This window comes from Lactuca saligna, chromosome 9, assembly GCF_052625555.1.
Source record: "Lactuca saligna cultivar CGN05327 chromosome 9, ASM5262555v1, whole genome shotgun sequence".
In the NCBI taxonomy this organism is placed as follows: Eukaryota; Viridiplantae; Streptophyta; class Magnoliopsida; order Asterales; family Asteraceae; genus Lactuca; species Lactuca saligna.
In genome coordinates, this window is record NC_136425.1 from 107,246,508 (window position 1) to 107,274,488 (window position 27,981).

Consider the following 27,981-nt stretch of genomic DNA (forward strand, 5'->3'; position numbering starts at 1 on the left):
GAGGGAAACCCTATGCTAGCAGGCATCGTAAAACAGGCAACATTATCATGAAATCCTGAAGATCCCTAGCCTAGTACTAGCATGCTGTTCTATCAAAGCTCGAAAACAAATATCATGTATGGTAATTTGGGGTTACTTACTGGCTCCGGCTAATCATACCTCCGTGTCCTCTTTTTACTAACTTTGAAAACCATTTTAATTTCTCTTTTAAAAACTCTCCTTCATTTGAGACTAGATTCACCCGAATGTTCCTCCAATTCACTCAAACCAAGGCTCTGATACCGACTTGTAACGCCCAAAAATTTCAACAAGATTTAAACTTTTCAAAAAAAACCCCATTTTAATAATGTTATTACAAAAAGGTTTTCAATACATTTATTATCAAAGTATTCCCAGACCATGTAATAAATATAAACACGAGGAGCGGTACGACCACGCCTTCGCCTTGCCACGGTCTCCTGAAGAACCTGAAAAACATTTAAACCACAACTGTAAGCCCGAAAGCTTAGTGAGATACCCCCAAAATACCAACCACATATACGCCCTTCCAGGCTACGACCTTCCGGTCCAAAACATATTGCCTTCCGGCCTATAACATAGTGCCTTCCGGCCCATAACATAAATAGCATACATAACATAACAGAGCATAGAATAGCCATGCATATCGGGTCTACTGTGTGACTGGTCCGCCGTATCGGCCTTTAATCCACCCTCCGTGTATAGTCATGTCCTTCGAATCGGCAGTGTGGTTGGTCCGCTCGCACCGGGCCTTCATCCCACCTAGTCCACTCTCTGAGTCTATAGTATGACTGGTCCGCCCGCATCGGGCCTTCAGTCGGCCTGGTCCACTCTATGAGACTCAGCACGTCTGGTCCGCCCTCGTGGGGCCTGCAGCCTATCCGAACCGCTCGCTGGGCCTTCGGAACAACCGGTCCGCCCTGGGTATCTTGGCCTACAGCACAAAGCAGGACCCAACTCAAGTGCAAACAACCATGTGCACATAACATAATCATATAATAGTTCATAGTCAACAAGCCGATCAAGCAGATCACATAACATAACATTACCCTAACCAGGATTCCGACCTAACCGGTCACTAGCATAGCATCACTCTACATATCGGGAGACCGACCTTAACCAGGTCTCTAGCATATACCATCTAGCTACTAGAATACAGACATATCAAAGCAATAACATAACAACAATATTCGAATCTCAATCCGATAAAGGGCCGGCCTTGGTTCCTTAGACCCTTTCGATATAGTGAGGATAACTCACCTCGCGAATGCCGATACTCTGAACTGAAGAAGCAGACTCTCGAATCACCAACTCACCGCAAATCCCGAACTAACTATCATAACAAAATAAACATTAGGTCAATCATACTTCCACTTACCGGGCCAAGACCAAAGTCCAAATCTCATACAAAGTCCAACATTGGTTAAATTGGGCCCACTTCACCAAATGGGCCTAGAACCAATGTCCATAACAATAATTGGGCCCAGAATACTCTATCCATAAATTCCCAGACTTGGCCTAATAACCAACTGCCCACCAACAGCCCAAACTCAAAATCCCAAAATGAAAGTCCATCAGGAGGAGTACGCTGGGCGTACCCTCCTTGGTACGTTGGGCGTACAGCAATGCTCACCAAAAAGAAAATGGGGCACTGGCCCGCTACGCGGGGCGTAAACCTGATGCTCAACAATTCTACATAACGACTTAATGGTTTAAGCTCTTAAGCCCAAACTTCAGATCCCTAGGCCAAATATGATTAGAATCCATAAAGTCTCAAACTTTATCACTTGGGACGTCCATAAGCTCTTAATCCAAGGTCTTAATCCATTAAGACCTATATATCTCACACATGGAACAACTACAGCCCTTGGGACCTCGTTTTTCTCACTCAAGACCTCTCTAAAGGTCTGAAAGGACAGATAATCTTGACTAATTCGATACATGCAACAAGGTGAGTACTTTTGGGACAAAAATGGTGTCAAAGCTTCAAAATACATAGATCTACACAATATGAATGTAATGCAAGAAGATTTATACCTCAAACAAGCTCCAAAGGATAGTATCCCCTCAGATCTACAAGCTCCAATCGTTCCTCTTCTTCCTTGACAACTTCTCTTTTCTCCTTCAAGCCTTTCTTTTACCAAAATAAGCTTTCCAAGGTCAAACACAACCAAAAATGGAGGGAATACGAGTTCTAGGGTTTTCTGAGGTTAAGGATGAGCATAATGAGGCTAAGGAGTGAACCAACATGTTCCTTATATAGTAGCTGACCCTAAATTAGGGTTTGGAGTTTCTGAGAGTACGCTGGGCGTACCTCTAGTACGTTGGGCGTACTCATCCGGCCATCCCACATACATCACACCATTACGCTGGGCGTACGTCAAGCTTACACTGGGCATACCCAGCCAGACTTCAAAACACATTCATTCCATGCATGCATGGGACCCTTTTCCACTAATACCACAAAGATCTATAAACAATGATCAACTTCAAAACACCGCAACTCCTCTAATCTAAACCCGCTCCTAAATAACTTTACATTCATACGAGGGTGACGAGACGCCCAATGCTTCTAACACATACACCAGCCCAAAACCTTCTCGGATGAAACTCATTTCTCGTAAAAGGACCAGAATTACCTTTCCTCTTAAATCTCAAGGATTCATAATTAAACACTTAAAGAACAGGGTGTTACAATTCTCCCCCACTTAAATTTGGCATCATCCTCGAAGCCTGCGACAACTCTACTCTGAAACTATCCCTTCAATGCACTGCCTGGCATTCACCGGACCACGCTACTCAAGACTCGACCATCGAAATCCGAAACCCAACTTACCTTTCTTGCTGTCAAGATGACACATGATTCAGCCTCAGAGCAACTCCCACGAGTTTTCTACAGCAAATCTCATAACCGCACCGAACTGTTTCTAGTGTCCTCGGGTTAGGAAAACCCTAATGCACTGATGACACTTCCAAACATCCTTCCGGATGAATTTTCACCACATAAAACAAATCTATATAGAATTCTGAGATTCCATCCATGCATTCCTGCCGAGCCTCAGCAACCATCCAACCCGGATGTGATCTCATACCACTGCCATAACCTCGCTACTCAATGACCATAATTGGACCACTCCCATCATAACCCTGCGATGCTAGTTCCACTTCTGTGAATTTACATTCCCTTATAGCATAGCCGCTATCCACACAACACACATGACCTGAACCTGCTCGCAAGGACTCTTGAGTCCATGAACCATCTCCACTAATCACAATCAATACCCGGGGACAGACCTTCTAATGCTAAAACATCACAACATACCCAACCCATTTCCTCGAACCAATCCAATAATACCTGCAGAGTCTTTAGCATGACTGGACCACCTTAGCAGGTCTTCAACCAATCTAGACCACTCTCAAAACCTTCAACCAATCTGGACCGCCCTTCAAGGCCTTCTGTCTGAGTGGACCGCCCCCCCCCCCCCCCGAGCCTTCGGCCTGGTATGCTTACCGGCCTGCAGTCTATCCGGACCGCTCGACTAGCATCCATCATTCTGAGTTATCTCTCCGGGAAATCCTCCCATGCATACTGTTCTAGCCTTTCAGGGGTTCCGAACTCTAACTCCACCATACATACTCGATCCCAGCCTGATCCCAAGCCCTCCACAATCAATGCCATAGGTTTGTAACCCGCCCTGCACGCCTGCTACTCACCCATACCAGCCTGCCCTCGGCAAACAGAAATACCGTTGAATCCCAAGCAGCTAACCAATCTCTCAATCCTATTGACCATCCGGAGAATTTCCAATTCTCCCCCACTTAGGGCACTAACTATCAACCAACGGTCGCTATCCCCGACCTCCCAAAACAACCTTGCACAAAACCCAACACTTACATGCGGACTGATTCCCACTAGCACTAGCAACCTTTGCAAAAACACATTTCCACACTGATCATCCCGCTCGAATGAAACTCAACCTTCAACTATCCACTCCTCAGACTGCAGATGCTACTCGACATTCAAACCTACGTTGTATATCCACTAATAACCCTGATGAATGATAACCAGCGAAACCCATAACCATACCAAACCCTCAAGGAACAATGGATACCAGAACGAAAAACCACACAACATGACTAGCAGATAATAATACTCCACAATAATCACAAGATATCAAGAAAGGAACATACCCGTGCTAGAGCCTGCACCGGTCCTGCAACAAGCTGAGGGCAGTTGCCCCTCAAGTGCCCAACTTGATGACAATGATAACAAATCCTCAAATCTCGAACTGGCGCTGACTGCCAACAATCCCTTGCATAGTGCCCCTCCTTTCCGCACTTGCGGCATGCACCAGCGGACTGACAAACTCCGGTGTGACCCCTCCCACACTTCGCACAAACGTGGCTGCCCTGATCTCCCATCCTAGAGTCAACGGTCTTAGACTGTCTCGTCGTCGGCTGCGACTGCACCGGAGCTTGCCTCAGCTCACGCAACTGCAACTCAATCTCTAACTCACGCCGCCTGGCGGCCTCCTGCAACTCCAACAAAGTCCCGCACCTCTACGCGAACACAAACTGTCTTATATCTCTCTTCAGCATACTCAGATATCGGGACATCTGAGCCTGCTCCGAAGCGAACTCAGGGCAAAACATCGCCCTTTCAAGAAACATCCTGGTGATCTCCATCACCGACTTCGAATCGTGCTTCGGCTCAAGGAACTCCTGAGCCAACCTCTCCCTCTCGACCTGCGGAACATAACGAGTGTTGAACATCTCTCTGAACTGATCCCATGAAACCGCAGCCCTCTGCGCATCCGAGTATGACCCCGTGGTCAATCTCCACCAATCCTTTGCCCCGAGCCTTAACAGGTTCTAGCACACCTCACCCTTGGATCAGCAGGGCATGAACACATGAAGAAACACCCCTCCACGTCCGATAACCATCTCATAGCAACGATCGGGTCCTGAACTCCATCAAAGGTGGGAGGCTTTGTATTATCGAAGTCCAGATACTGAAAACCTCTACTAGCTCCTCCCCCTGCCGCTGCGGCAGCCGTCTCAGTGAGAGCCGCATAGGGCTCATCAAAATACTCCACCATGGCGGTCTTGATCCACCCAAAACAGTTCCGGCAGCTCGGCCCAGAACAACGCAGCAACCTCATCATGCAGGATCTCACGAATCATCGCATCCAACTCGAACGTACTCATCTATCCGATAATATTAATATTAATATCTATGTACCAACTTATAACGCTATGCAACTCGAACGTACTCATCAAAATACTCCACCATGGCGGTCTTGAGACTGGATTCACCCGAATGTTCCTCCAATTCACTCAAACCAAGGCTCTGATACCAACTTGTAACGCCCAAAAATTTCAACAAGATTTGAACTTTTCAAAAAAACCCCATTTTAATAATGTTATTACAAAAAGGTTTTCAATACATTTATTATCAGAGTATTCCCAGACCATGTCATAAACATAAACACGAGGAGCGGTACGATCACGCCTTCGCCTTGCCACGGTCTCCTGAAGAACCTGAAAAACATTTAAACCACAACTGTAAGCCCAAAAGCTTAGTGAGATACCCCCAAAATACCAACCACATATACGCCCTTCCAGGCTACGACCATCCGGTCCAAAACATATTGCCTTCCGGCCTATAACATAGTCCCTTCTGGCCCATAATATAAATAGCATACATAACATAACAGAACATAGAACAGCCATGCATATCGGGTCTACTGTGTGACTGGTCCGTCGTATCAGCCTTCAATCCACCCTCCGAGTCTAGTCATGTCCTTCGAGTCTGCAGTGTGGTTGATCCGCCCGCACCGGGCCTTCAACCCACCTGGTCCACTCTCTGAGTCTACAGTATGACTGGTCCGCCTGCATCAGGCCTTCAATCGGCCTGGTCCAATCTCCGAGCCTCGGCACGTCTGGTCCGCCCTCGTGGGGCCTACAGTCTATCCGTACCGCTCGCTGGGCCTTCGGAATAACCGGTTTGCCCTAGGTATCTCAGCCTACAACACAAAGCAGGACCCACCTCAACCCAACTCCAGTCCAAACAACCATGTGCACATAACATAATCATATAACAGTTCATAGTCAACAAGCCGATCAAGCAAATCACATAACATAACACTACCCTAACCAGGATTCCGACCTAACCGGTCACTAGCATAGCATCACTCTACATATCGGGAAACCGACCTTAACCAAGTCTCTAGCATATACCAGCTAGCTACTAGAATACAGACATATCAAAGCAATAACATAACAACAATATTTGAATCTCAATCCGATAAAGGGCCGGCCTTGGTGCCTTAAACCCTGTCGATATAGTGAGGATAACTCACCTCGCAAATGCCGATACTCTGAACTGAAGAAGCAGACTCTTGAATCACCAACTCACCGCAAATCCCGAACTAACTATCATAACAAAATAAACATTAGGTCAATCGTACTTCCACTTACCGAGCCAAGACCAAAGTCCAAATCTCATACAAAGTCCAACATTAGCCAAATTGGGCCCACTTCACCAAATGGGCCTAGAACCAATGTCCATAACAATAATTGGGCCCAAAATACTCTATCCATAAATTCCCAGACTTGGCCCAATAACCAACTGCCCACCAACAGCCCAAACTCAAAAGCCCAAAATGAAAGTCCATCGGGAGGAGTACGCTGGGCGTATCCTCCTTGGTACGCTGGGCGTACTGCAAGGCTCACCAAAAAGAAAACGGAGCACTGGCCCCCTACGCGGGGCGTATTCTAAGGCTACGCGGGGCGTAAACCTGATGCTCAACAATTCCACATAATGACTTAATGGTTTAAGCTCTTAAGCCCAAACTTCAGATCCTTAGGCCAAATATTATTAGAATCCATAAAGTCTCAAACTTTATCACTTGGGACGTCCATAAGCTCTTAATCCAAGGTCTTAATCCATTAAGACCTATATATCTCACACATGGAACAACTACAGCCCTTGGGACCTCGTTTTTCTCACTCAAGACCTCTCCAAAGGTCTGAAAGGACAGATAATCTTGACTAATTCGATACATGCAACAAGGTGAGGACTTTTGGGACAAAAATGGTGTCAAAGCTTCAAAATACATAGATCTACACAATATGAATGTCAAGCAAGAAGATTTATACCTCAAACAAGCTCCAAAGGATGGTATCTCTTCAGATCTACAAGCTCCAATCGTTCCTCTTCTTCCTTGACAACTTCTCTTTTCTCCTTCAGGCCTTTCTTATGCCAAAATAAGCTCTCCAAGGTCAAACACACCCAAAAATGGAGGGAATACGAGTTCTAGGGTTTTCTGAGGTTAAGGATGAGCATCAGGAGGCTAAGGGGTGAACCAACATGTTCCTTATATAGTGGCTGACCCTAAATTAGGGTTTGGAGTTTCTGAGAGTACGTTGGGCGTACCTCTAGTACGCCAGGTGTACTCATCCGGCCATCCCGCATACATCACACCATTACGCTGGGTGTACATCCAACTTAGGTTGGACGTACCCAGCCAGACTTCAAAACACATGCATGCATGGGACCCTTTTTCCACTTATACCACAAAGATCTATAAACAATGATCAACTTCAAAACACCGCAACTCCTCTAATCTACACCCGCTCCCAAATAACTTTACATTCATACAAGGGTGACGAGAAGCCCAATGCTTCTAACACACACACCAGCCCGAAACCTTCTCGGATGAAACTCATTTCTCGTAAAAGGACCAGAATTACCGTTCCTCTTAAATCTCAGGGATTCATAATTAAACACTTAAAGAACGGGGTGTTACAAAGGTCCAATATAGTGAACACAATGAATACAGTGAATATAGTGAGTACTGTGTAAAAACCCATTACCTTAAAGCCATGAATTATAAGGTAAGCCCGAGACACTCGTAACCATACTGATAGACACTAGAGAATCTTGACGCCCTGCAATCGTCGATATAATTATGACATTTGTCACCCCTTGGCTTGGTAGGCCATGGACTGTAGCTAGCAATCAGGGTGCGGGGGTGTCAATCCCATATAGATCTATACACACAATGTTCGCTCTCCCTACAAGAGACTCTGGTTACCAACTTGACAACGGAGAAGGCCGTGTACTGAAGATGTATCTCGTGTAGTGAGATCTGATGTAAAATACTCGACTAATGATAGAGACTCACAACTGGATTGACTAATGTAAACCTGTATGTTTATGCTTGTATACATAATATATAACTAATGATCAAACGACCTTCGGACGAGCATCCGATCCCACCAAACCACATCTCAATGAAGAAAAGGAAATAGGGCAAACAAGCCTTCCTAAGTCCTTCAAACATTATTTATATGCATCTATACAAGCACGTGCATACATCTAACTATGGGGAAGTGTTATCAGGTATAAGCGTATCACGAAGTGGAGACATTCTCAAGTATAAGTGTATCACGAAGTGGAGGTGTTCTCAAGTATAAGTGTATCACGAAGTGGAGATGTTCTCAAGTATAAGTTTATCACGAAGTGGAGATGTTCTCAAGTATAAGTGTATCACGAAGTGGAGGCGTTCTCAAGTATAAGTGTATCACGAAGTGGAGATGTTCTCAAGTATAAGTGTATCACGAAGTGGAGGCGTTCTCAAGTTTAAGTGTATCATGAAGTGGAGACGTTCTCAAGTATAAGTGTATCAAAAAGTGGAGGTATTAACTAAACAGAAGTGACGCAGTAGTATCTTCACCAAGTAGGAGTATAAAAACATAGATGAAAACTTTGGAAAACCTTTATACATTATGAAAATCACGACTTATTCCTTTGTAAAATAAGTTTGAAAATCTTTAAAAATCCTTTGAAAACCTTTCATAAATAAGTTTAAAATGAAACTTTGATTAAACATTATAAGTAAAAGTTGAACAAGTAACTACGTTTTTAGAAAACCATTTACAGTGTCATTCTCGGTAAAACAGTTAACAGTGTGGTAAATCCCTGTGCATGTGGGTTATCAATCACATGTGATTGATATGATAACTGGCATGTTTAACTTGTATTCCCCACTATAAAACATTTAAAAACATTTAAAAGATTCATTCAGGGGTATGAACTCACCTGGTTTAAGTGGATCCGACGAAGGTGTCGGTTGGGTGCTCGGTGTCAAGTAAAGACTTGGACACACTTAGTGTCCTATTAACATATGATAACATATGTTTACATACAATTAGTACATATAATCCCAATTAAACAAGTATACGCATCCTAAAGTGCGGAAAACACTTTGATTAAGTGTTTGGGGTGTCCCGGGTAACATCTAAGGGCTTGAATGGCTTAGGAATGGAGTTTACTCTCCAAGAGTAAACTCTATATTTAGAGTTCACGGCCCTGGGACAACTCCCCATGAGTTTACGATCGTAAACTCATGGTGAGGGTGTTCTAGGATGCTTAAAGGCCTTATATCAATTGTGGAATTTTGCTAGGTCCAAATATAAAGTGTATGAATGGATTTAGGGCACCTAAATGGACCAAATGGGAGTTTACGGCCCTAATCAAGAGAGTTTATGGCCGTAAGCTCCTTGGGACATATTCCTTGGGTGTTTAAAGGGCTTAAATGGTAGAGGGTAAAATCCTATGCATTTTTCTAAGTCAATTGGGGAGTTTAGGGCACCATTTAACCCCTTTATAGGAGTTTTACAGCCTAGGTACCCATTCGTGAGGGGTTTACGGCCGTGAACTCCTTATGGAGTTGTTTTAATTGAGTTTAAGGTCCCTAACTTGTTGGTGGTTGATTCTAGAATTTAATCCAAGGCCATTGGTGTGTTTAAGTGGCTCTTAAACACTCAAACATGAGTTTACTCCCCATGAAGAGGAGTTTACGGTCGAAGCATGATCTTGGGCAGTAAACTCATATTTACTCCCCAAAATGCTAGTTCAAGGTGTTCTAAGTCCGATTCCATAAGCCTACAAGTCATATCTAAGCCTTAGGCACAATTTGGAGGGGTTTTGGGGCTTAAAAACCCCATTAAATGGTGTTCACGGTCCAAGAGTGTTCTTGGGCCGTAAACACATGATTTTGTCCCTATTTTATGTTTTAAACACGAATTTGCATGCTAGATAGGCTATACAACAAGTTAGGATAGTTTACTTACTCGTTTGGGGCTCGAAACGGTCGATTTTTGGCTCGAAAATAAGTTGTAGAGAGAGAGTATAGAGAGAGGGTGAAAAAGGTGGAAATGAAGCTTACTCTCGTTTATATAGGGGTTGGAGTTAGGGCTCAGTGGGAATCTACCCGATACTGCCGTTAAGCAGGGCTTTTTGGTCCCACCCGATTAAACGGTCATATTTCGACTTGGTTGAAACTAGAACTTTTCAAGGGATTAGTGAGGGTGTTTGTAATTTGTTTTCAACCTTTACCAAGTCATTATAAAAGTCCTAAATTAATTAACCAATCCAAAGGTTAACGGACAGTTAAATAAAACGAGGCTTATTAACGGAAGGAGGTTAAAAATGACGGAATAAATTTCGGGTTGTCACACACAGTCGTCAAGATGATAGAGACGATTTCAGGCGATTTCTATCAATGTTTCATGCTTGATTACTTTCTCTCATTTTGTCTCGAACATTGTGGCAGTGGTTTAGGTGTTTCGGTGATGTTTCACACGAATTCAGGCAAGGTTTCACACCACATGTCCAATGCTTGTTCTCTTCGTCGTGTTCTGTCTCTGACGACTTTGTCTTTCTCTTGTTCTCCTTGTCTCGTTCTGTCTCCGACGGTAAGCGTTGCAAAATGGTGGTGGTCAACAGCGGTGATGGTGATGGTTAGAGGTGGTTGACAATGATGATGTTTTCTACACTGTGGTCTTTCTTCCTCTCTTTTGATCTATGTATCTCTCACTGTTTGGACTCTAATGGTGGTTTGCGGTAACGAATGTTTCAAACAATTTCTGATGTTGGTTAGAGGTGGCGGTGATATACCAACTGTTATTGATGGTGGTTGTTAGTGGACATCATGAAATTTGTTAATTTTCTTTAATGATAATTAGTTTATTTTCACTAATGTTATTTGTAAAATGTGATAGGTTAATGATAATAGTTTTCTTGGATTATCATATTCATTTTTTTTTCAATAATCCGATTTTATCGAAAAGTTTGATATTTTAAGTCAACATTGATATTAAAGAGAACACAGTTTTCTATATCTTAACAATAGAATTTTATACATTTATCGGATGAAAATATAAAAAAACTATCAAAAAATAGATAATATTAATATTAATATCTATGTATTTTTTTGAAACACCAACAAAGAACTCTAAACCTCAAAAAAAAAATTAATAATAATAATAATAATAATAATAATAATAATAATAATAATAATAATAATAATGTCATTGGTTAGAAACCATTTTTATTCAAATCTATCAACTAAAAATATTAATTACAAAACACGTAGTTAAAAAATTAAGGGTATGAATAATAAATCCTTCCATCTTAGGGGCTGTTTGGCAGGATCTGAATTTTTAAGATCTGGATTTTTAAGAGGTCTGAATTTTTAAGAGGGTCTGATATTTTAAAAGCTGAATGTTTAACATGTTGTTTGGTTGGGACCTCTGAATTGTTCTGCTGAATTATTAAAATGACCATTTTACCCTTTTGTTTTATTTTTTATTAAATTCAACTGTTTATTTAGAAAATAACCTAATAAAAATACTTAATTATGTATTAAAAAATATGTAAACACCATATAAAATCCAAATTTAGCATAAATCAAAATTAAACACAAATCCAAATCAAACATAAATATTTTTAAATCCACAATATCATACTAAAATCCAAATAAAATCCTACAAATTTAATTTCACCCCAATTGATTCGCAATCTGGTCACGTAAATTATCCATGTATTCATTTCCTTGTGAACCCCATTCCATATCGTGTACGTTTTCGCCATCATTTTGTCCCCCTTGTGGTTGAGCATTGTTCTCCTCGAACGCCATAAATAACTCATCATGAATATCGCATTTCCTTATGAAATTGTGGACTGCAAAACAAGCAACGACTATATCTCTTTGCACTGAAAAAGGAAAAGGAGTCATTCGCTTTAGAATTGGGAATCTCGCCTTCAAAACACCGTAAGCACGTTCAATAACATTTCTGAGTTGCGCATGTGCATGATTGAATTTTTCTTCCTTAGTTAACGGACGTCGCCGTTGATAGTCGGCTAACCAATACCTCGTGTTGCGATAAGGAGTCATAAATCCACGAGTGTTGGTGTATGCAGCATCGCAAAGGTAATATTTATCTGTACACATGAGTAAAGGAAGTATTATATATAGAAATTTAATATCGTATTTTAGAATAATCTTAAAAAGAATTAAAAACCTGGAGGAGGGAACGGAAAGCCTGAAGTCGGGTTACATGCAGCTTCTTTCAAAACTCGCGAATCATGTGTTATACCCTCCCAACCAGCCCATACGAATGTGAACATCATATCAAAATCACAAATTCCTAAAACATTTTGAAAGCATTCACCTTTTCCTCTTCCCCTATAGCGAGTTTGTTGATCAGCAGGCACAACTGCATGTACAAGAGTTCCATCTAGCGCACCTATTGCTCCAGGAAAGATTTCTTTTAGCTTACGATGCCTCTCTGAGGAATTCACAGTTGCATTAGAATTCATTGGCACTATAACTTCTTTTGCAAAAATCATCATTGCATTTAGCACCTCATGAAAGCATCTATGAACTGTTTATGTGGAGTGTTGAAACCTTCGTTTGATAATCCTGAACCGTTTATTATGTGCTATAGTAGTTAAGAACATAGCCATCTTTTCTTCAACGCTTATATGCCTACTACTTTGCAACCAATTGTTTCGTCTAAAATGATTGCATAAAAGTACATATGCTTCACGTGAAAGACGCATCAGGTCTTTACATTGTGTAGAAGTTCCATGTAACAATTCTTGCGTATGTTGATGACCACTCATTTCCGAATCATTATCAATTGCCCTTCCAATTCTATTGGATGCTAGATTCAACCAATAGCAACATAGTAACAGGAAAAACGCAATTTCTTCATCCGAATCCATAAACAATATGTTATTTTGAAAATACATAACAATTATATTAATAACATATAACATAAAAATTCATCCAAAACATCAAGTCATTCATATCATATAATAATCTAGTAATCCAAAACATCAAATCATTCATGTCAAGTAATCCAAACCAAACATCAAGTAATCCAAAAAAAACCATCTAGTTATCCAAAAAAAACCATCAACACATTCAAAAAATCTACTTAGCGAAACATTCCATAATGCGCTCCAACAGTCTTGACCCAATTCTCACAAATAGCTGGATCAATGGTTAACCATACGTGCCTCTTATCCACGCCTTCACCAAAAAGAGCAACAACAGTAGTGTATCTTGGATCAAATATTCCCCATCCTAACTTCTCCAGCTTTTCCATACACGCACCCAAATCTGAAGAAGAATGTTTTTCCACAAATATTTTAGCAACTGTGGCAATATGTTCCCCGATTTCAAGCAATCTTGAGTTTGATGCATCTTTACCCTTATCTTTTGCTTTTATTTTGACTCTTTGCCGTATCTGTAGTCTTTTGTTTTTTTGATTGAGCAGATGACTCGTCACTCAGATCTACAGTTTCTTGTTGAGTGCAATCGATGTCATCAAAGTCATGCAAACTATAGTGGCTTGAGTCTTGAGTAGGACGGGGAAGGGTAGAAGTTGGTCCCCAACTATGCATGCCTGTCGCAGTCGCGCCTTCAAACAACTGTGTGCAAAGGTCGGGATACGGTAATGGTGTGCGTCTCAAAGAATCCACATGTTTGTTTGACTGTTTGGAAAAAAAAAAATTTATTATTTAAAAACAATATAATCTATTTTTTATAAATTAACAAAATACCTTCGCTTCTAGTTCCCATTCTTCTTTGGAAAGATTGAAGGTGTTGGTTGTTGAATTGTACACATTACCGGTTTTGTTTTTTAACTTCAAAAAAGCACCAAACTTTGACTTTAGGTAGTCATAACGGTTCTTCATTTGTTTTTGGTCGGCAATAAAGTTATGTTCAATTTTTAGTGTTTCAGCTACATTTCTCCAAGAAAGTGCTTTCAAACTACTCCCTTCCCGTCCATTGATCGTAACTTCACGTAAACAAGCTTCTAGAAATGTTTTCTCTACACCTTCTACCTTCCAACTAATCCTATCCTTCTTTTCTCCCATTTCTTTGATCAATTCAACAAAAAAAAATGCATGTTTTAGCAACAAGTTATGCATTACAAATACACATAACATCAACATATAATGCATTACAAATGCACATAACATCAACATATAATCCTATACATAGAACATATCAACATTTCATTATGTCCATTGAAAACATTAGGATTCGTTCATTTAACATCAAACTCAGCATATAACATCAACATATAATGCACATTTCCTAATAACAACAAGAGCATATATGATTTCAAAAATAAATAAAAGTACATTGTTACTTCTTATACGTTCTCTTTTTTTTTTTTATGGTTATTAAAGTTATATGCAATCTATTTTCTTTTAGAGGAGACAATGAGAGCAAAACAGATGTTAGCAACCATGTCACATGAGATAAGATCTCCTTTATCAGGAGTTGTAAGCATGGCAGAGATTTTATCAACAACAAAACTCGATAAAGATCAAAAGCAACTCTTGAGTGTCATGTTATCTTCGGGTGATTTAGTTCTTCAACTTATAAATGACATTCTTGACCTCTCAAAAGTCGAATCACGTCAAGTTTTTTGTCCTTTCTTGTATTAATAATGAAATAATTGTTTATTAATGAATCATGAATCATGAATCATGAATCATGAATCCATAACTTCTCAATAAGGATAAAGCCTATGTATTACTCCATGTATGTATCTTATAGAAGATTCAGAAATCTAAACATATTATATGCTTTTTTTCAGGTGTTATGAAGCTTGAAGCTACAAAGTTTAGGCCTCGTGAGGTGATCAAGCATGTACTACAAACTGCCGCAGCATCGCTGAAAAAGATGCTAATTTTGGAAGGAAATGTAGCAGATGATGTCCCTATTGAGGCAAGTTCTTTTTGACATATTTACCCTTTACGCTTAGTAATTTCTATTTGGAAGTGTATGCACATGAAAAATCGTTAATTTATGATGCTATACAAAAAAATTTATTACATCTCTGTTTATTTGAAATGATTATATATAAAGGGCAAATAAGTAATTATACATTAACATCATAACTCATTTTCAGGTTATTGGTGATGTTCTACGAATTCGACAAATTCTCACCAACTTGATCAGGTATTATTACTACTACGTTTCTTAACACAAGATAAATGCATATCTCCCAAATGAATTATTTATTTATACATGAAAGATTACATATTCCATGTATGTATAAATGAACTACTGAACCTTTTTTTATAAAATTTTATCTCGTTTTCTGCAGCAATGCTGTGAAATTTACTCACGAAGGGAAGGTTAAGAAATCAAGAGCAAATAACATAACATGATATGGATTTTCGATTTTCATGTTTAGGAGCAGCAAGAAATCGGTTTCAGAAGAAGGAAGAAAGAAGAATAGCAAAAAAAAAAACGATTTTCAGAAACAAATAAGGAAGAAAGAAGAATAGCGACATACCTGAATCGTCGGCGAGAGATGGGAGGACGATCGGTGGCAGCGGGCTTGTTCCAGGGACGATCAGGCAGCAGCTGCGTTCCAGCGGCTGCGTTCGTCGACGACGGGCAAGATTGGAGCGGCTCGAATCGATTGCTGGGAGCGAATGGAAGAAAAACGGCGATTGCTGGGAGCGAATGGAAGAAAAACGGCAGAATGCTTTTGATGGGTATTAGGGCAAAATAGGCACGCATTTCTTTTTTTTTTTTTTTTCAAACACTGTTCAAGATCTGAAAAAATAAGAGGCAAATAGAGTTTTAAGAGGTCAAAATTAAGATGCAGACAAACGATCTGAATCTGAATTTTTCAGACATTGCCTCTTAATTTTGCTATTAAGAAGTTAATCTACATAATGCTGTTACATGTGCTAGTCTTTCTTATTTATGATCACAGATCCCATGGTATGCAGGGGTGCCACCCAGCATCTCTTCCTCTCCTTGTGCTTATCATTCTCTTTGTTTAGTTCCAAGCGACAGCTTCTCTTCTCTCTCACTCTCACATTCACATGTACAAACACACACACATCTCTTCTCTCTCACTCTCACATTCACACGTACACACACACATATATATATATATATATATATATATATATATATATATATATATATATATATATATATATATATATATATATAGAGAGAGAGAGAGAGAGAGGGGTCAATGAGTGATGGTGCTAATGCAATTATAAGCAAGTGGCTGGGTGATTCTCTTCTACCTCCATTAAAAATGGAGGTTTCTGCTTCTTCTACAACAATGTCACCAAATAGTAGCACATTCTATCTTTCCCCTTATTCTTGTTATGCTGTAACTGAAAATGGCAGCGCGTTTTTCTCTCCTTTAACTCTTATGCCCCTTAAAGCTGATGGATCTCTTTGTATCATGGAACCTCTTTCTTCTACACATTCACAAGGTTAGTTGAGTAGCTATCATATAACACAAACGTTTGGTTCTTTGAAAGCAAAGAAAACAAGAAAGGGAAAAAACAAAAAACTATTATTTAATTGTTTCTTTTTCTTTTACTAAAATGTGAAGGGATGATGCCAAATTCTTCTTCACCTAAGCTGGAAGACTTTCTTGGGGTTGCTCATGACTATGAAGGCCATGAGAGAGAAACAATGGCTCTAAGCTTAGACAGCTTGTACCCTGAATCTATATGGTTGTATCAGATTCATGAAGAAGAAGCAAATCTTCCAAAAAACAACTGGGTTGTTTCTCAAACATCACCTCCATATCCAACAGAAACCCCTTACACTTCAGTCAACAGTCATAACCACCTGCAAGTCACCACCACAACAACCACCAACCACATGACAGAAGAAGGCGGCGGCGGTGATGTTCAGGCACTGAGCCCTGGTTCTCAGTCAAGCTGTGGAACTGTAAGAACAGGTGACTGTTTGACCATCGAAAAAAAGAAGAGAGATTCTACGAAAGTTGCTAAAAAGCAGTCTTTACATAGGAAATCACTTGACACTTTCTGTCAAAGAACTTCTCAATTTAGAGGTGTCACCAGGTAATGCTTTTACTGTTCCACTTTTAAGTTAACCGTTTCACATGAGATTTTTTTTACTTTTGATTTTTTGAATCATTAGGCATAGGTGGACTGGAAGATATGAAGCACATTTATGGGATAACAGTTGCCAGAAAGAAGGCCAGACTAGAAAAGGAAGACAAGGTCAACCTTCTGATTTAATTCAAATTCATTGTGCTTTATCTTATTTTTGAATAATAAATATTTCATATTTCCCATTAATTACTAACTAGATTCTTTGTCATGTTTAATTCTTGCTTCATCTCTCAGTTTATCTTGGTAAGTATTTTCTAATTTAAACGCTACAAATTTATTCAACTTTTAGAGTATATATATATTTCAGAATCATGATTTAACCGCAGGAGGTTATGATGTGGAAGAGAAAGCAGCTCGATCTTACGACTTAGCTGCATTGAAGTACTGGGGTTCGTCGACTCATATTAATTTCCCTGTAAGAACATAAGCGCAAATGTTTTAGACTAAATTACGAACACTAGAAATTAACAGTTTGCATAACTTGAGTTATTGCTGTTTATAGCTTGAGAAGTATCATCAGGAGCTCGAGGAGATGAAGAGTATGAGTCGCCAAGAATTTGTAGCCCACTTACGAAGGTGAAGTACGAAAACTAGAATCTTTATTATTTCAAATTGTCTTTTCTTTTACTGATCAATGTTGTTTATGAATTTCATAATGTTAATGATTAATTATTCCAGGAAGAGTAGTGGATTTTCTAGGGGTGCTTCTATGTATCGAGGTGTTACAAGGTTGATCACATGCAATTAATATTGTTGATAAATTATTATTAATACACTTTTGATACACACAATCATTTTGTTTCTCCCGATATGAACAGGCATCATCAGCATGGAAGATGGCAGGCTCGTATCGGCCGTGTTGCTGGAAACAAGGATCTTTACCTTGGTACCTTCAGTATGTTCTTGAAACCAAAAGCTTGAACTATGTTTGATGTTTCTTCCTTAAAATCAATTAATCAGATGACCAAAAATGTTGAGTAAAATCTAGCATTTTAGAGTGTTATTTGATCTAAAATTTCAGGTACTCAGGAAGAGGCAGCTGAGGCATATGATGTTGCTGCAATTAAATTCAGGGGTGTTAATGCTGTAACAAACTTTGATGTTTCTCGATATGATGTTGATGGGATTATTGCTAGCTCTACTTTACTCACGAGAGAACTAGCCAGACGAAACACCACCACCACCTTGGAGGGTGGTTTTATCCGGAAAGGCCAACATGCTCAGCCAAACAACAATTATGATAATCAACAGAGTGTTTGTGATTCAACTCTTGAATCTCTTCATCAGAATTTAAAGAACAATAATAACGATCCACATGAGCTGATAAACAGCGATATATCACCGATGGACATTCAGTTTTTCAATCCTTGTTCGTCGAATACTAGCTTGAGCTGCTCAAGAGAAGAAAGCCCAAATGGAATAAGTGCTTCCATGACTTCTACCGCAAATGTCGGTTCTAGGGTGTCTTCAGGACACTTCCCAGTGTTCGCTGCATGGACTGATGCTTAAAAGAGAGAAACTTTTGCATGAAAAAGACAGATCAAGAAATAAGAAGTTGTAGCAATTAGGTTAATCTAATTAAGTCGTATTTTTATTGTTGTGGTGATTAATCAATTTAAGGTGCTAATGGAAGATAAAGGTGGGGGCTATTTCTCTGCTTGTGTAACACAAAAAAACCATTTTCTAAAACTCCAAATTCAAGGTGAACTTAATTTAGGCCTGAATATTAAATCTTTTTTAATACTTTTTAGAAGGGTAATCAATCATGCATGATTATATTCTTGACGAATGACCGTATGAAAGAAGTTGCGAACCATAAAAAGATTAATAGAAAAGATTAAACCATAATTAGCTAATGGTTAAGAAGAAAGGATTACATAGAACTTTTTGCAAAAATGGGTCTATTGAGGGATTACATAGAACTTTTTGCAAAAATGGGTCTATTTTCAATATCCTTCGGCAAAATAGGTTGGTTTTAATAGGGAATATGACTTATCAAGGTAATTAACTTTTCGGTATGTTCACATCTGGGTAATTATCTTTTTTTTGTATATATGTGGGTAACAAACTTTTTGGAAGTGTTCACATATGACCATTATGACCTGCTATAGCAGGTTAAATCCTAGATGTGAACGCTTTCAACAAGTTTGTTACCTAGATATGTACAAAAAAAATTGTTACCCAAATATGAACAAAACGAAAAGTAAAAATTAAATTACATGAATGGTCCCTGTGGTTTGGGGGAATTTGTGGTTTTGGTCGCCAACTTATTTTTTTTAACTTAAGTGGTCCTTACTGTTTATTTTTGTTGCGCGTTTGGTCCCCGTCTTACATAAAAATACTATTGTGCCCTTATTAATTTGTTTTTTTTAATTAATTTTCTTATCTATGTATTTATTTTTTACATATTTATAAAAAATAATAGACCACACATATTTGTATCTCCTCGGATGATCCCTACTATTTATTTTTTAATTAATTTATTTTTTTAACTCGAATGGTCCCTACTATTTACTTTTGTTACGAACTTGGTCTCTGTCTTACCTAAAAAGACTATTGTGCCCTTATTAATTTTTTTAATTAATTTTCTTGTTTATCTACTTATGCTTTATATGTTTAAGAAAAATTAGTAGACCTCACAAATCTGTATCTCCTCACCATCCCATCTTTCATCATTCTCAACTTCTATTTATTTTTCATCTTTAGTGATATCGACGTCTTCATCATCACTTCTTTTTTCGGTCCTTCAACTCCGTCGAATCAACACAACAACCCACTAAAGATGAAGAGACAGTAGGTTATGGTATTGGTTCGCCAAAGTTGAAGTACCCAAAAAAAAAAAGGACGGTGAAGACGTCGATGTTACTAAAGATGGAAAAGAAATAGAAGATGGGGAGGATCAGAGATGAGATGGTGAATGATAAGACTCAAATTAAATTTCTCAAATGTGGTTTCAGGTTTACGGTGATGAGATACATATATGTGGGGTATATTAATTTTTTTATAAAAAATAAATACATAAATAAGAAAATTAATTAAAAAAATAATAAGGGAAAAATAGTATTTTTAGATAAGACAGAGACCAAACGTGTAACAAAAATAAACAGTAAGGATCATCCGAATTAAAAAAAATAAATTAATTAAAAATAAACAGTAAAGATCATCCGAGGAGATACAAATATGTGTGGTCTATTAATTTTTTTAATATATAAAAAATAAATACATAGATAAGAAAATTAATTATAAAAATAAATTAATAAGGGCACAATAGTATTTTTAGGTAAAACGGGGACCAAACGCGCAACAAAAATAAATATTAGGGACCATTTAAGTTAAAAAAATAAATTAGCGACCAAAACCACAAATTCCCCCAAACCACAGGGACCATTCATGTAATTTAATTTTTAATTTTCATTTTGTTCATATTTGGGTAACAATTTTTTTGTACACATCTAGGTAACAAACTTGTTGAAAACGTTCACATCTAGGATTTAACCTGCTATAGCAGGTCATAATGGTCATATGTGAACACTTCCAAAAAGTTTGTTACCTAGATATGTACAAAAAAAAGATACTTACCCAGATGTGAACATACCGAAAAAATGATTACCTTGATAAGTCATATTCCCGTTTTAATATGATGTGCAAAAATAGGTTAATGGTCCTACTTTATCAACATAGCATTTTCTATGTTTTTATATTTAATCATTTTTCTCTTTTCAACTTTTAGGTGCTGTTTATTTTTTCTAAAACAAAATATTTGTAGTTTGCAGATCATATCTGTATACATCTGCAGTAGAAGAGGTTGATTAAATATCTGCAGTCTGAAAAATGAAGATTGTTTGTTTTTTTAACATCTGCGAGCTACTAAAATAAATTGAAATTTAAATAAATTGATTTTTTTTAAACTTCAAAGTGATTTTTTAATATTTTTATAACTTTGTTATAAATAATTAACGAATGTAGAACAACTTTTATGTATTATTGTATAAAAAATAAAAATAAAAATGGTATGAATTAAAGTATATATTTTATAAAAACCAACAACTTTGGTTGCAAAGTTATAATTAAACATTATAATTAGTAATCAAATAATTTGATACATAAATGGATGAAAATAAATTTTGATTTTTACAATTAAATTCATTAAAAACGTATCATATATATTTTCTTGAGAAATTAACGATATTGTATTAAATAATGTTCTATAAAATTTGGCAAAAAAATATAAAAATATATTATAATTTTTTATTCATATTTATATATGCAACTTCAACGACTATTATTGTAATAAATTTTTATTTATAAATTTGTTAAAAATATCATGTTTGTAACGTTGAACGTTTTTTTTAAGTTTTGTATTGTTTTTTCAAATTGTTTATCATTAATAAAGTTAGAAAAATTATAAATTTAAAAAAAAAAAAAAAAAAAAAAAAAAAAAAAAAAAGATACATATGTTTTTTAGGTTAGAAGATGTCTGGAGATGTTAGAAGATTTTGGTTCATATATGCGCCAAGAAGAGGGCGCGCAGACATTTTTAGGTCTGCAGTTTTCAAAAAAACAAACAGTCTGCGAAGGCTAATGTCTGCACATGGTCTGTGCGGCGCAGACAGAAGAGGTCACGCAGATCTGCAGACAAAAAACAAATACCACCTAGCTTATACTCAACATTACGTTTTTACATATTTTTAATTTTTATCTTTGATATATTTTTTTAATTTCAGAAAAAATATTTATTCAACAATCAAATAACAAATTTTAACAACATGAAAAGTAATTAAAGAAAGATTATAGATTATAATATCATGAAATCACGTAATCAAATAAATATGAAATTATAAGATGTATTAAAAATATTACAATATTATTTAATAAAATAAATAATTTATATGATATTAATCTTGATTGATAACTTACATGAAATCCCGTTGGCTAAATGTTGTTGATCATATCAATGCATGTTCACCTAATATTATTATATTTTTATAAACCCACGTTGGTTTGATCTAAAAATATTCTAAAATGAAAAATAAATGAATGAATTTCGAGAAAGAATAAATATTATTTTCATAATTAGCTTATTAAAAAATTGAAAAATAAATAAATAATTATAATTTTTTATATTATATGAAAATATGTAGAATTGTTAAAATATTTTTTTAAATTCTATTAGAATATTATATTATGAATATTCAAATAGAACTTTTAGAATATTTTAATGTTATACATTAGTGGAATTGTTAAAATATTGTGATATTTTTGTAGAATTAATATTATATGTTAATATTCTATTAGAACTAAATTAATTTTAAAAATGAGTGTAACTCAATGTGTGTGAGTAGGGACTTCTTGTATATTATGAACCGTGAATAATTCTCATCATTATATATACGTACTAGTTCGTAATCCGTGAAACCACGGCTACCAAAGTAATTAAACTTTAATAATTAGAATACAAAATTATTAATCAATTATAATCGTTATTTTAAATAAATGTGTGAAATTATATCACCTTATAATTTATATTAATTTTATTTTAATTTTTATTCCATTGTTATTAATTTATTGTAATTAAAGTGAAAATTTTAAAATTGAAATAGATAATTAATAGGTTGACAAATAGCATGCATTAATTAAGATGTTTAATCGGGTGAAATATGGCAAAAAAAGAATAAAATATGTATTAATTAGGAGGCTTAATATGATGATATATGTCAAAAGAATATTAAAACTATTCTTTTATTAGAATAGGGACTAGTGAATTTAAACGGACCGTGCTGAGCACGACCCACAAAAGGTAATTTTAGAATTTTCAAAATGACGTGTAACGTATAGTATTAAAAGGTTTTAGATTAGTTAAGTTTCGTTTATTTACATGTGTGAGTGGTTTTATTCTATTTTTGTATTGGTGTTGTGGTTTTTGATTGTATTGATGATGTATATTGAAGTATGGAATGATTTTGTGTAATTGTTGTCTTGTAATATATCTATTTTTTCCTAATATTTATATTGTTACATAGGTTATAACCAACTTATAAAGGGTATATGGTCATTTCTTTTGCTTGTTGTCTTTCGAAAATCTAAGTTGATTGTTATTTTAAACATAAATTTTAAGTAGGTTGTTATTTTAAACATAAATTTTAAGCACTTGTATATTGCACATTAGTCTGTTATTTTATAAAATTGAAATTTTTTCTAAACTATTTGATGATATTTGTATGTGAGATAAAGTTTACATACTCCTAAAAGATTTGATGATACTTGTCTACCTGACAATGTGCATACTTGTTTACCTGATAATGTGCATACTTGTTTAGATATTCATATTAAAGATTCTACAAAAAATGATAAAATGATGATAACCTTGGAACATTGACAAATCTAGATACAAGAGTGCACCTATATCAACTGAAATGTGTTTCTGAAAAGTTCATCGTACTTTCTAGAATTTAACGTCATTTTGAAAATGAGTTAATTAGCATCGCACTTTGTTAAGATTCATTTTTTTTTTGTTGTCGACTATTTCTGGTAGAACATATGCTATTTTTACAATTTTAACACATAAATGGAATTATATTTATCAAGATTATCTATGATAGCATTGTACTCGGTAAAAAATCACTTTTTCTGAAGTTTTGAATGTTTCGAGAAATAGCATTATCTTTGATGGAATTTAACATCATAAATAAGATTATATTAATAAAAAAAATCTTGTAAAAGGCACTGTGCTTTGTCTAAATTCACGCTTTTGAAATACTTTTACTATTTCTAGAAAATTATAGTATCAATTCTATTGGTGGCAATAGAAAGATAAATAGGATATGAAATTATCAAGTTATAAGTCACCATAAAAGTTCCTCTACGGCTAAGCAGCCAAAAATGCTTCATTTGCCAAGTTTTTTGTAGCTCTTGTTGGACATTCATGAAAGTGCAAAGTATCAGATGGGACCAACTTCATTAAAATGATATGGTTAAATCCTCACGTACAATGCTAACTATTTAAAACCAAATGTGGATCCAACATAAATAACGTGACCAAAAATCCGAAGTACAATGCCTTGATAATAATAAATGAAATTTTAGTGAACGATACAACCCTTCTGCATTTCTTATTTCTTTATAACTGAATTCAGCGAGTAACTTGTTCCATCTGTCATTGACCAAGCAAGAGTTGTTATTACTTCAAGATTCTAAATTATTAGAAACTCGCAAGTAGTTTTTTATAAATAATATTTATTAATTTAAATTCACATTTTTTATAAATTATAAATTAAACAGGAAAGCAAAGGGAAATGACATGGGGAGAGGAGGGTAAAATAGTCATTTTACTTCAAGCAAGGACCAAAAGTGTTATAAAACCCCCAACAAGGACCAAAACTTTAAAAAATAAGGAATGATCACTTCTATAACCAATTCAACAAAAAAAAAAAAAAACTATTATTTTGTGAAAGAGCTATTCCATTTCATCCGTCAAGACAAACATTCAAATGGAATAGACCATTCCACTCCTTCCGTTATTTTATCATACAAAACACTACCAAAAACTTACCGCTCAAGGGATTTTACCTTTTTTTCATTATTCTATAGCTTCATATTTTTTACTTGAAGGGTACTTTGGTAAACTTGAGGGATCACAAGGTAGTTTCCTGGTTGTCAAGAAATGTATTAAACATAAAAATAATCTTCTGGCTCACAAAAATCAATGAAAAGACAACGCGAGAACAAGAGGGATTGGTTCATGCTACATACAAAGATAAGTTTAAGTACGTTGTTAATTTTTTGCGAGAAGATATCGGAAAAGACCACAACTTATCATGAATAGAGAATACAAGTACGATTCTCACACAAAGTTGTCATGCTAGGTTTTAATGGAAAGCTTCAATGGTGAACATGTAGATAGGCCGAGAATCAAACTTTCTTGCCTTTAGTTTTTTTTTTTTTTTTTTTTTTGCTGGTAGAACAACATTGTATTTATGATCTGCAATGTTTATTCAGTTTCTTTCATGTGTCTATAGATAAATTTAGTAAAAAGAATTAATGAAGTTCCACATTGACTTGACAAAAGTTCTTAATTTAGCTAATAAATTGTTGCAAAACCACCTTGTACTACTTGACTACATAACTCAACTCATAATAATACCTATGTTTTTATTAAACATGTTACCTGGCAATATGATTTGACTACTACTGTTGTTTTAAGTTCTAGAACCTGATGGATAATCACATAGTAGGACAACGAAAATTGTTGCATAAAGATGTCTAATTATTATTCATTTATAGCGGAATTGTTTTAGCTTGATTTGGCCAATATCATTCGACTACTAAAGTGGTTAAGGTGGTTGTCATTTCTATCAAACAAATAGAAAAGGATATTAAATGCATATGAATAGTCTAAGATGAAAAAAGGTAGAGCTAATTAACAATATTTACCTGATTACCCCAATCTAACGACTTTGAGACTGAATAATCATAACATGATAATATAATAAACTTACCTAAACATTCAAAACCAATATCTGCAAAATTGAAACTAACCTTGCCATCTAAGGACTTAATTTATTTTCCCCATGTTTGTTGAATTTCTTACCTGCGACATATTGTAAAATTGTTACGGTTGTTAAAACCCGATAAAAAAACCATTTCATAATGATTTTTCTGCTTAAAAAACATAACTTTTCTGCCATTTACTTGTGTCCTTAACAACAAAATTAACTCTTTTCCATCACCCATCTTCTTTATCCCTGTCTTATACACAAAGGAAAAAGTGTGGAAAAAGAATGAAGGTTGATTTTCAAAGAAAGATCCATAAATTTGTTTCTAATCAAACAAATGAAAACTAAAACCTAATATCTTGTGCCTAACTTGAGTACAGGTGAAGAAACTCTTCAGCATCCACATATGACCTGGGGACCTAGTAATCATTGACCAACATCAAAATTAAACCCATAAGTTGTGAATTGTAAAATTGAGATTAAAGAGGAAGAGACAAGAAGAAGCAAAGATGAAATTATAATGCGATTTGCAAACTTCCTCCCATGATTTCAAAATCTGATACACAAATCATCAATGAAACATTAAAAAAATATAAAAATTTAAAATCAAAAGAATACTTTGGAGTAAAATCAATAAAAAAAATCCAATAAAAAGACGCCAAAAAATTGGTGTATACCGAATTTTATGGGAGATGGAAATCATATCTTTAATAAGAAGAATTCAGATAGAAGCGGTTATCTAAGCAGTAGGTGTGGTCAATAGAGAAAGTTATAGAGAGTAAGTTGGAAACAATCAAGCAAGGTGGCAGTCAAAGGGGAAGTAGGAGGGAGCAAGCTGCTTAAGTTAATGCCGCCAAGGAAGCAAAACCCACAGTGAATTCTCGTGACTCGGAGGTATGAATCACTGCCGATTTTGTCAACTTGTGCCTTAACTTGAGGTAAGCATGAAGAAAGTGTGAAAGAGGCAACCAAACTGGAAAGAAAAGCTCTTCTTTTATTTAAACGAAAATCATCTAAATTTGTTCTCAATTGGCAAAATCCTTTGTGGGTGTGGTTACCATGTTCATCTACGATCCTAAACCCAACCCCTATCAGATCATCTTAAATAACAAATCCAAAAAATGTAGTTTGATAGGGAGAGTATACCTTCACCTCTCCACCAAAAGTCTTAGATACAAGCAACATTTTATAACACATAATCATTTGCACTTCACAACCATACCAAATTGTATGATGAGCTCCAAACAATTCAACTTGGAGTGAAACCCAATAACACATTAAAGGGTGGAAAAAACTAAAATTAATGAAAAGAAACTTACCGGTTGGGATAACATACGACAAACCCTAGAAGCAAGCAAGAGACATTTAAAAATTTAGAACCCAATTGGAGAAAAAATTATATGGGTACTTGATTCTTATTTAGGGCTCTTGGCAGTTGATGGAGAAATTAGGTCGATATCTAATTGACATTAGCTTGAATCCTAAATAAACAATTAACCATAAACATATGAAATTATATAGACCTTAAATACAGAATGAAGATGAAGTCGGCTTGAAGAGCAAGTCAAATGAAGTCGACGTGAAGAGGAAGTCAAGAGGGTGACTCAATCGCAATCAGGGGAGGTGGTAGAAAAGGAGATACAATAGTGGCAATCAGCTTTGGGAAACAACGCAACGTCGCCACCAAGAAGAAAAACCCACCTCTAAGTCTTCTGTCTCATCGTGAGGTCAGGCTGACCGGAAGCAAGCAGGCAAGATGCTTTCATTAATAGCCAAACGATGTCGTTTCTATAATCCCAATGTCATGTCAACTGATGTAGGGACCAAGAGGCGTTTTGCAGGCAAGCGAGCAAGCAAACAACTTTCTACTAACTGACGGAGGCATGAAGAGTAGTCGGTGGGGAAGTTTCTTATAGACGTGGAAAACTTAATGTTTAAGAAAAGGGTTTCACATATAGGTATATGATATCATATTCATATCTACTACTTACTTATCTTGGAATATCAGTTTGCCCAACGATATAAAATATTTAACTATTTAATTAACTAATAAAAAGTTAATAAAATTAAAAAGAATGATACAACTAGTAACACAAAATGAACAAATTCAAAACAAATTTTATATTTAAATTCTCATTTAAGACTGAATTGTCTATTTTATTATATAATCTTGAAATTTATGTTTAATATATC

General features: G+C 36.2%; 3 protein-coding genes and 1 long non-coding RNA gene across 5 annotated transcripts; 2 read left to right on the forward strand and 2 right to left on the reverse strand.

Annotated features, from left to right (window-relative positions):
* Window positions 1-11,867: 11,867 nt before the first annotated feature.
* Window positions 11,868-12,721, reverse strand: LOC145016632 (uncharacterized). The gene is made up of 2 exons (XM_078974884.1): window positions 12,391-12,721; window positions 11,868-12,310 (listed from the first exon to the last, which is right to left on the reverse strand). The coding sequence occupies exons 1-2, from the start codon at window positions 12,719-12,721 to the stop codon at window positions 11,868-11,870; spliced, it is 774 nt and encodes a 257-aa protein (XP_078831010.1).
* A 1,887-nt stretch (window positions 12,722-14,608) lies between these two features.
* LOC145016634 (histidine kinase 5-like) lies at window positions 14,609-15,565 on the forward strand. The gene is made up of 4 exons (XM_078974885.1): window positions 14,609-14,807; window positions 14,989-15,119; window positions 15,304-15,353; window positions 15,502-15,565. Exons 1-4 carry the CDS (start codon window positions 14,609-14,611, stop codon window positions 15,563-15,565), a joined length of 444 nt encoding a protein of 147 aa, XP_078831011.1.
* An 810-nt stretch (window positions 15,566-16,375) lies between these two features.
* On the forward strand, window positions 16,376-19,012 carry LOC145017833 (AP2-like ethylene-responsive transcription factor ANT). Its single transcript, XM_078975792.1, has 8 exons — window positions 16,376-16,642; window positions 16,765-17,242; window positions 17,322-17,404; window positions 17,623-17,711; window positions 17,799-17,872; window positions 17,975-18,025; window positions 18,115-18,191; window positions 18,318-19,012. The coding sequence occupies exons 1-8, from the start codon at window positions 16,393-16,395 to the stop codon at window positions 18,803-18,805; spliced, it is 1,590 nt and encodes a 529-aa protein (XP_078831918.1). The 5' UTR covers window positions 16,376-16,392; the 3' UTR covers window positions 18,806-19,012.
* A 5,240-nt stretch (window positions 19,013-24,252) lies between these two features.
* On the reverse strand, window positions 24,253-27,599 carry LOC145018213 (uncharacterized). 2 transcript variants are annotated; one of them, XR_013666885.1, is made up of 5 exons: window positions 27,312-27,599; window positions 25,985-26,207; window positions 25,832-25,883; window positions 24,863-24,942; window positions 24,253-24,446 (listed from the first exon to the last, which is right to left on the reverse strand). It is a non-coding gene; the product is annotated as an uncharacterized LOC145018213 (long non-coding RNA). The 2 variants fall into 2 exon arrangements; XR_013666884.1 differs by lacking the exon at window positions 24,253-24,446 and having other exon boundaries at window positions 24,800-24,942.
* Between the last annotated feature and the right edge of the window lie 382 nt (window positions 27,600-27,981).

Bases quoted from the DNA above. Each gene is read 5' to 3' on its own strand.
- LOC145017833 (XM_078975792.1), top strand. From the start codon at position 16,393: ATGAGTGATGGTGCTAATGCAATTATAAGCAAGTGGCTGGGTGATTCT. The intron at 17,243-17,321 runs GTAATGCTTTTA...TTGAATCATTAG, and splicing joins CAATTTAGAGGTGTCACCAG to GCATAGGTGGACTGGAAGAT. The intron at 17,873-17,974 runs GTGAAGTACGAA...TAATTATTCCAG, and splicing joins TTTGTAGCCCACTTACGAAG to GAAGAGTAGTGGATTTTCTA.
- LOC145016634 (XM_078974885.1), top strand. From the start codon at position 14,609: ATGAGAGCAAAACAGATGTTAGCAACCATGTCACATGAGATAAGATCT. The intron at 14,808-14,988 runs GTCAAGTTTTTT...GCTTTTTTTCAG, and splicing joins CCTCTCAAAAGTCGAATCAC to GTGTTATGAAGCTTGAAGCT. The intron at 15,120-15,303 runs GCAAGTTCTTTT...ACTCATTTTCAG, and splicing joins CAGATGATGTCCCTATTGAG to GTTATTGGTGATGTTCTACG.
- LOC145016632 (XM_078974884.1), bottom strand. From the start codon at position 12,721: ATGATGATTTTTGCAAAAGAAGTTATAGTGCCAATGAATTCTAATGCA. The intron at 12,311-12,390 runs GTTTTTAATTCT...TCATGTGTACAG, and splicing joins CTTTCCGTTCCCTCCTCCAG to ATAAATATTACCTTTGCGAT.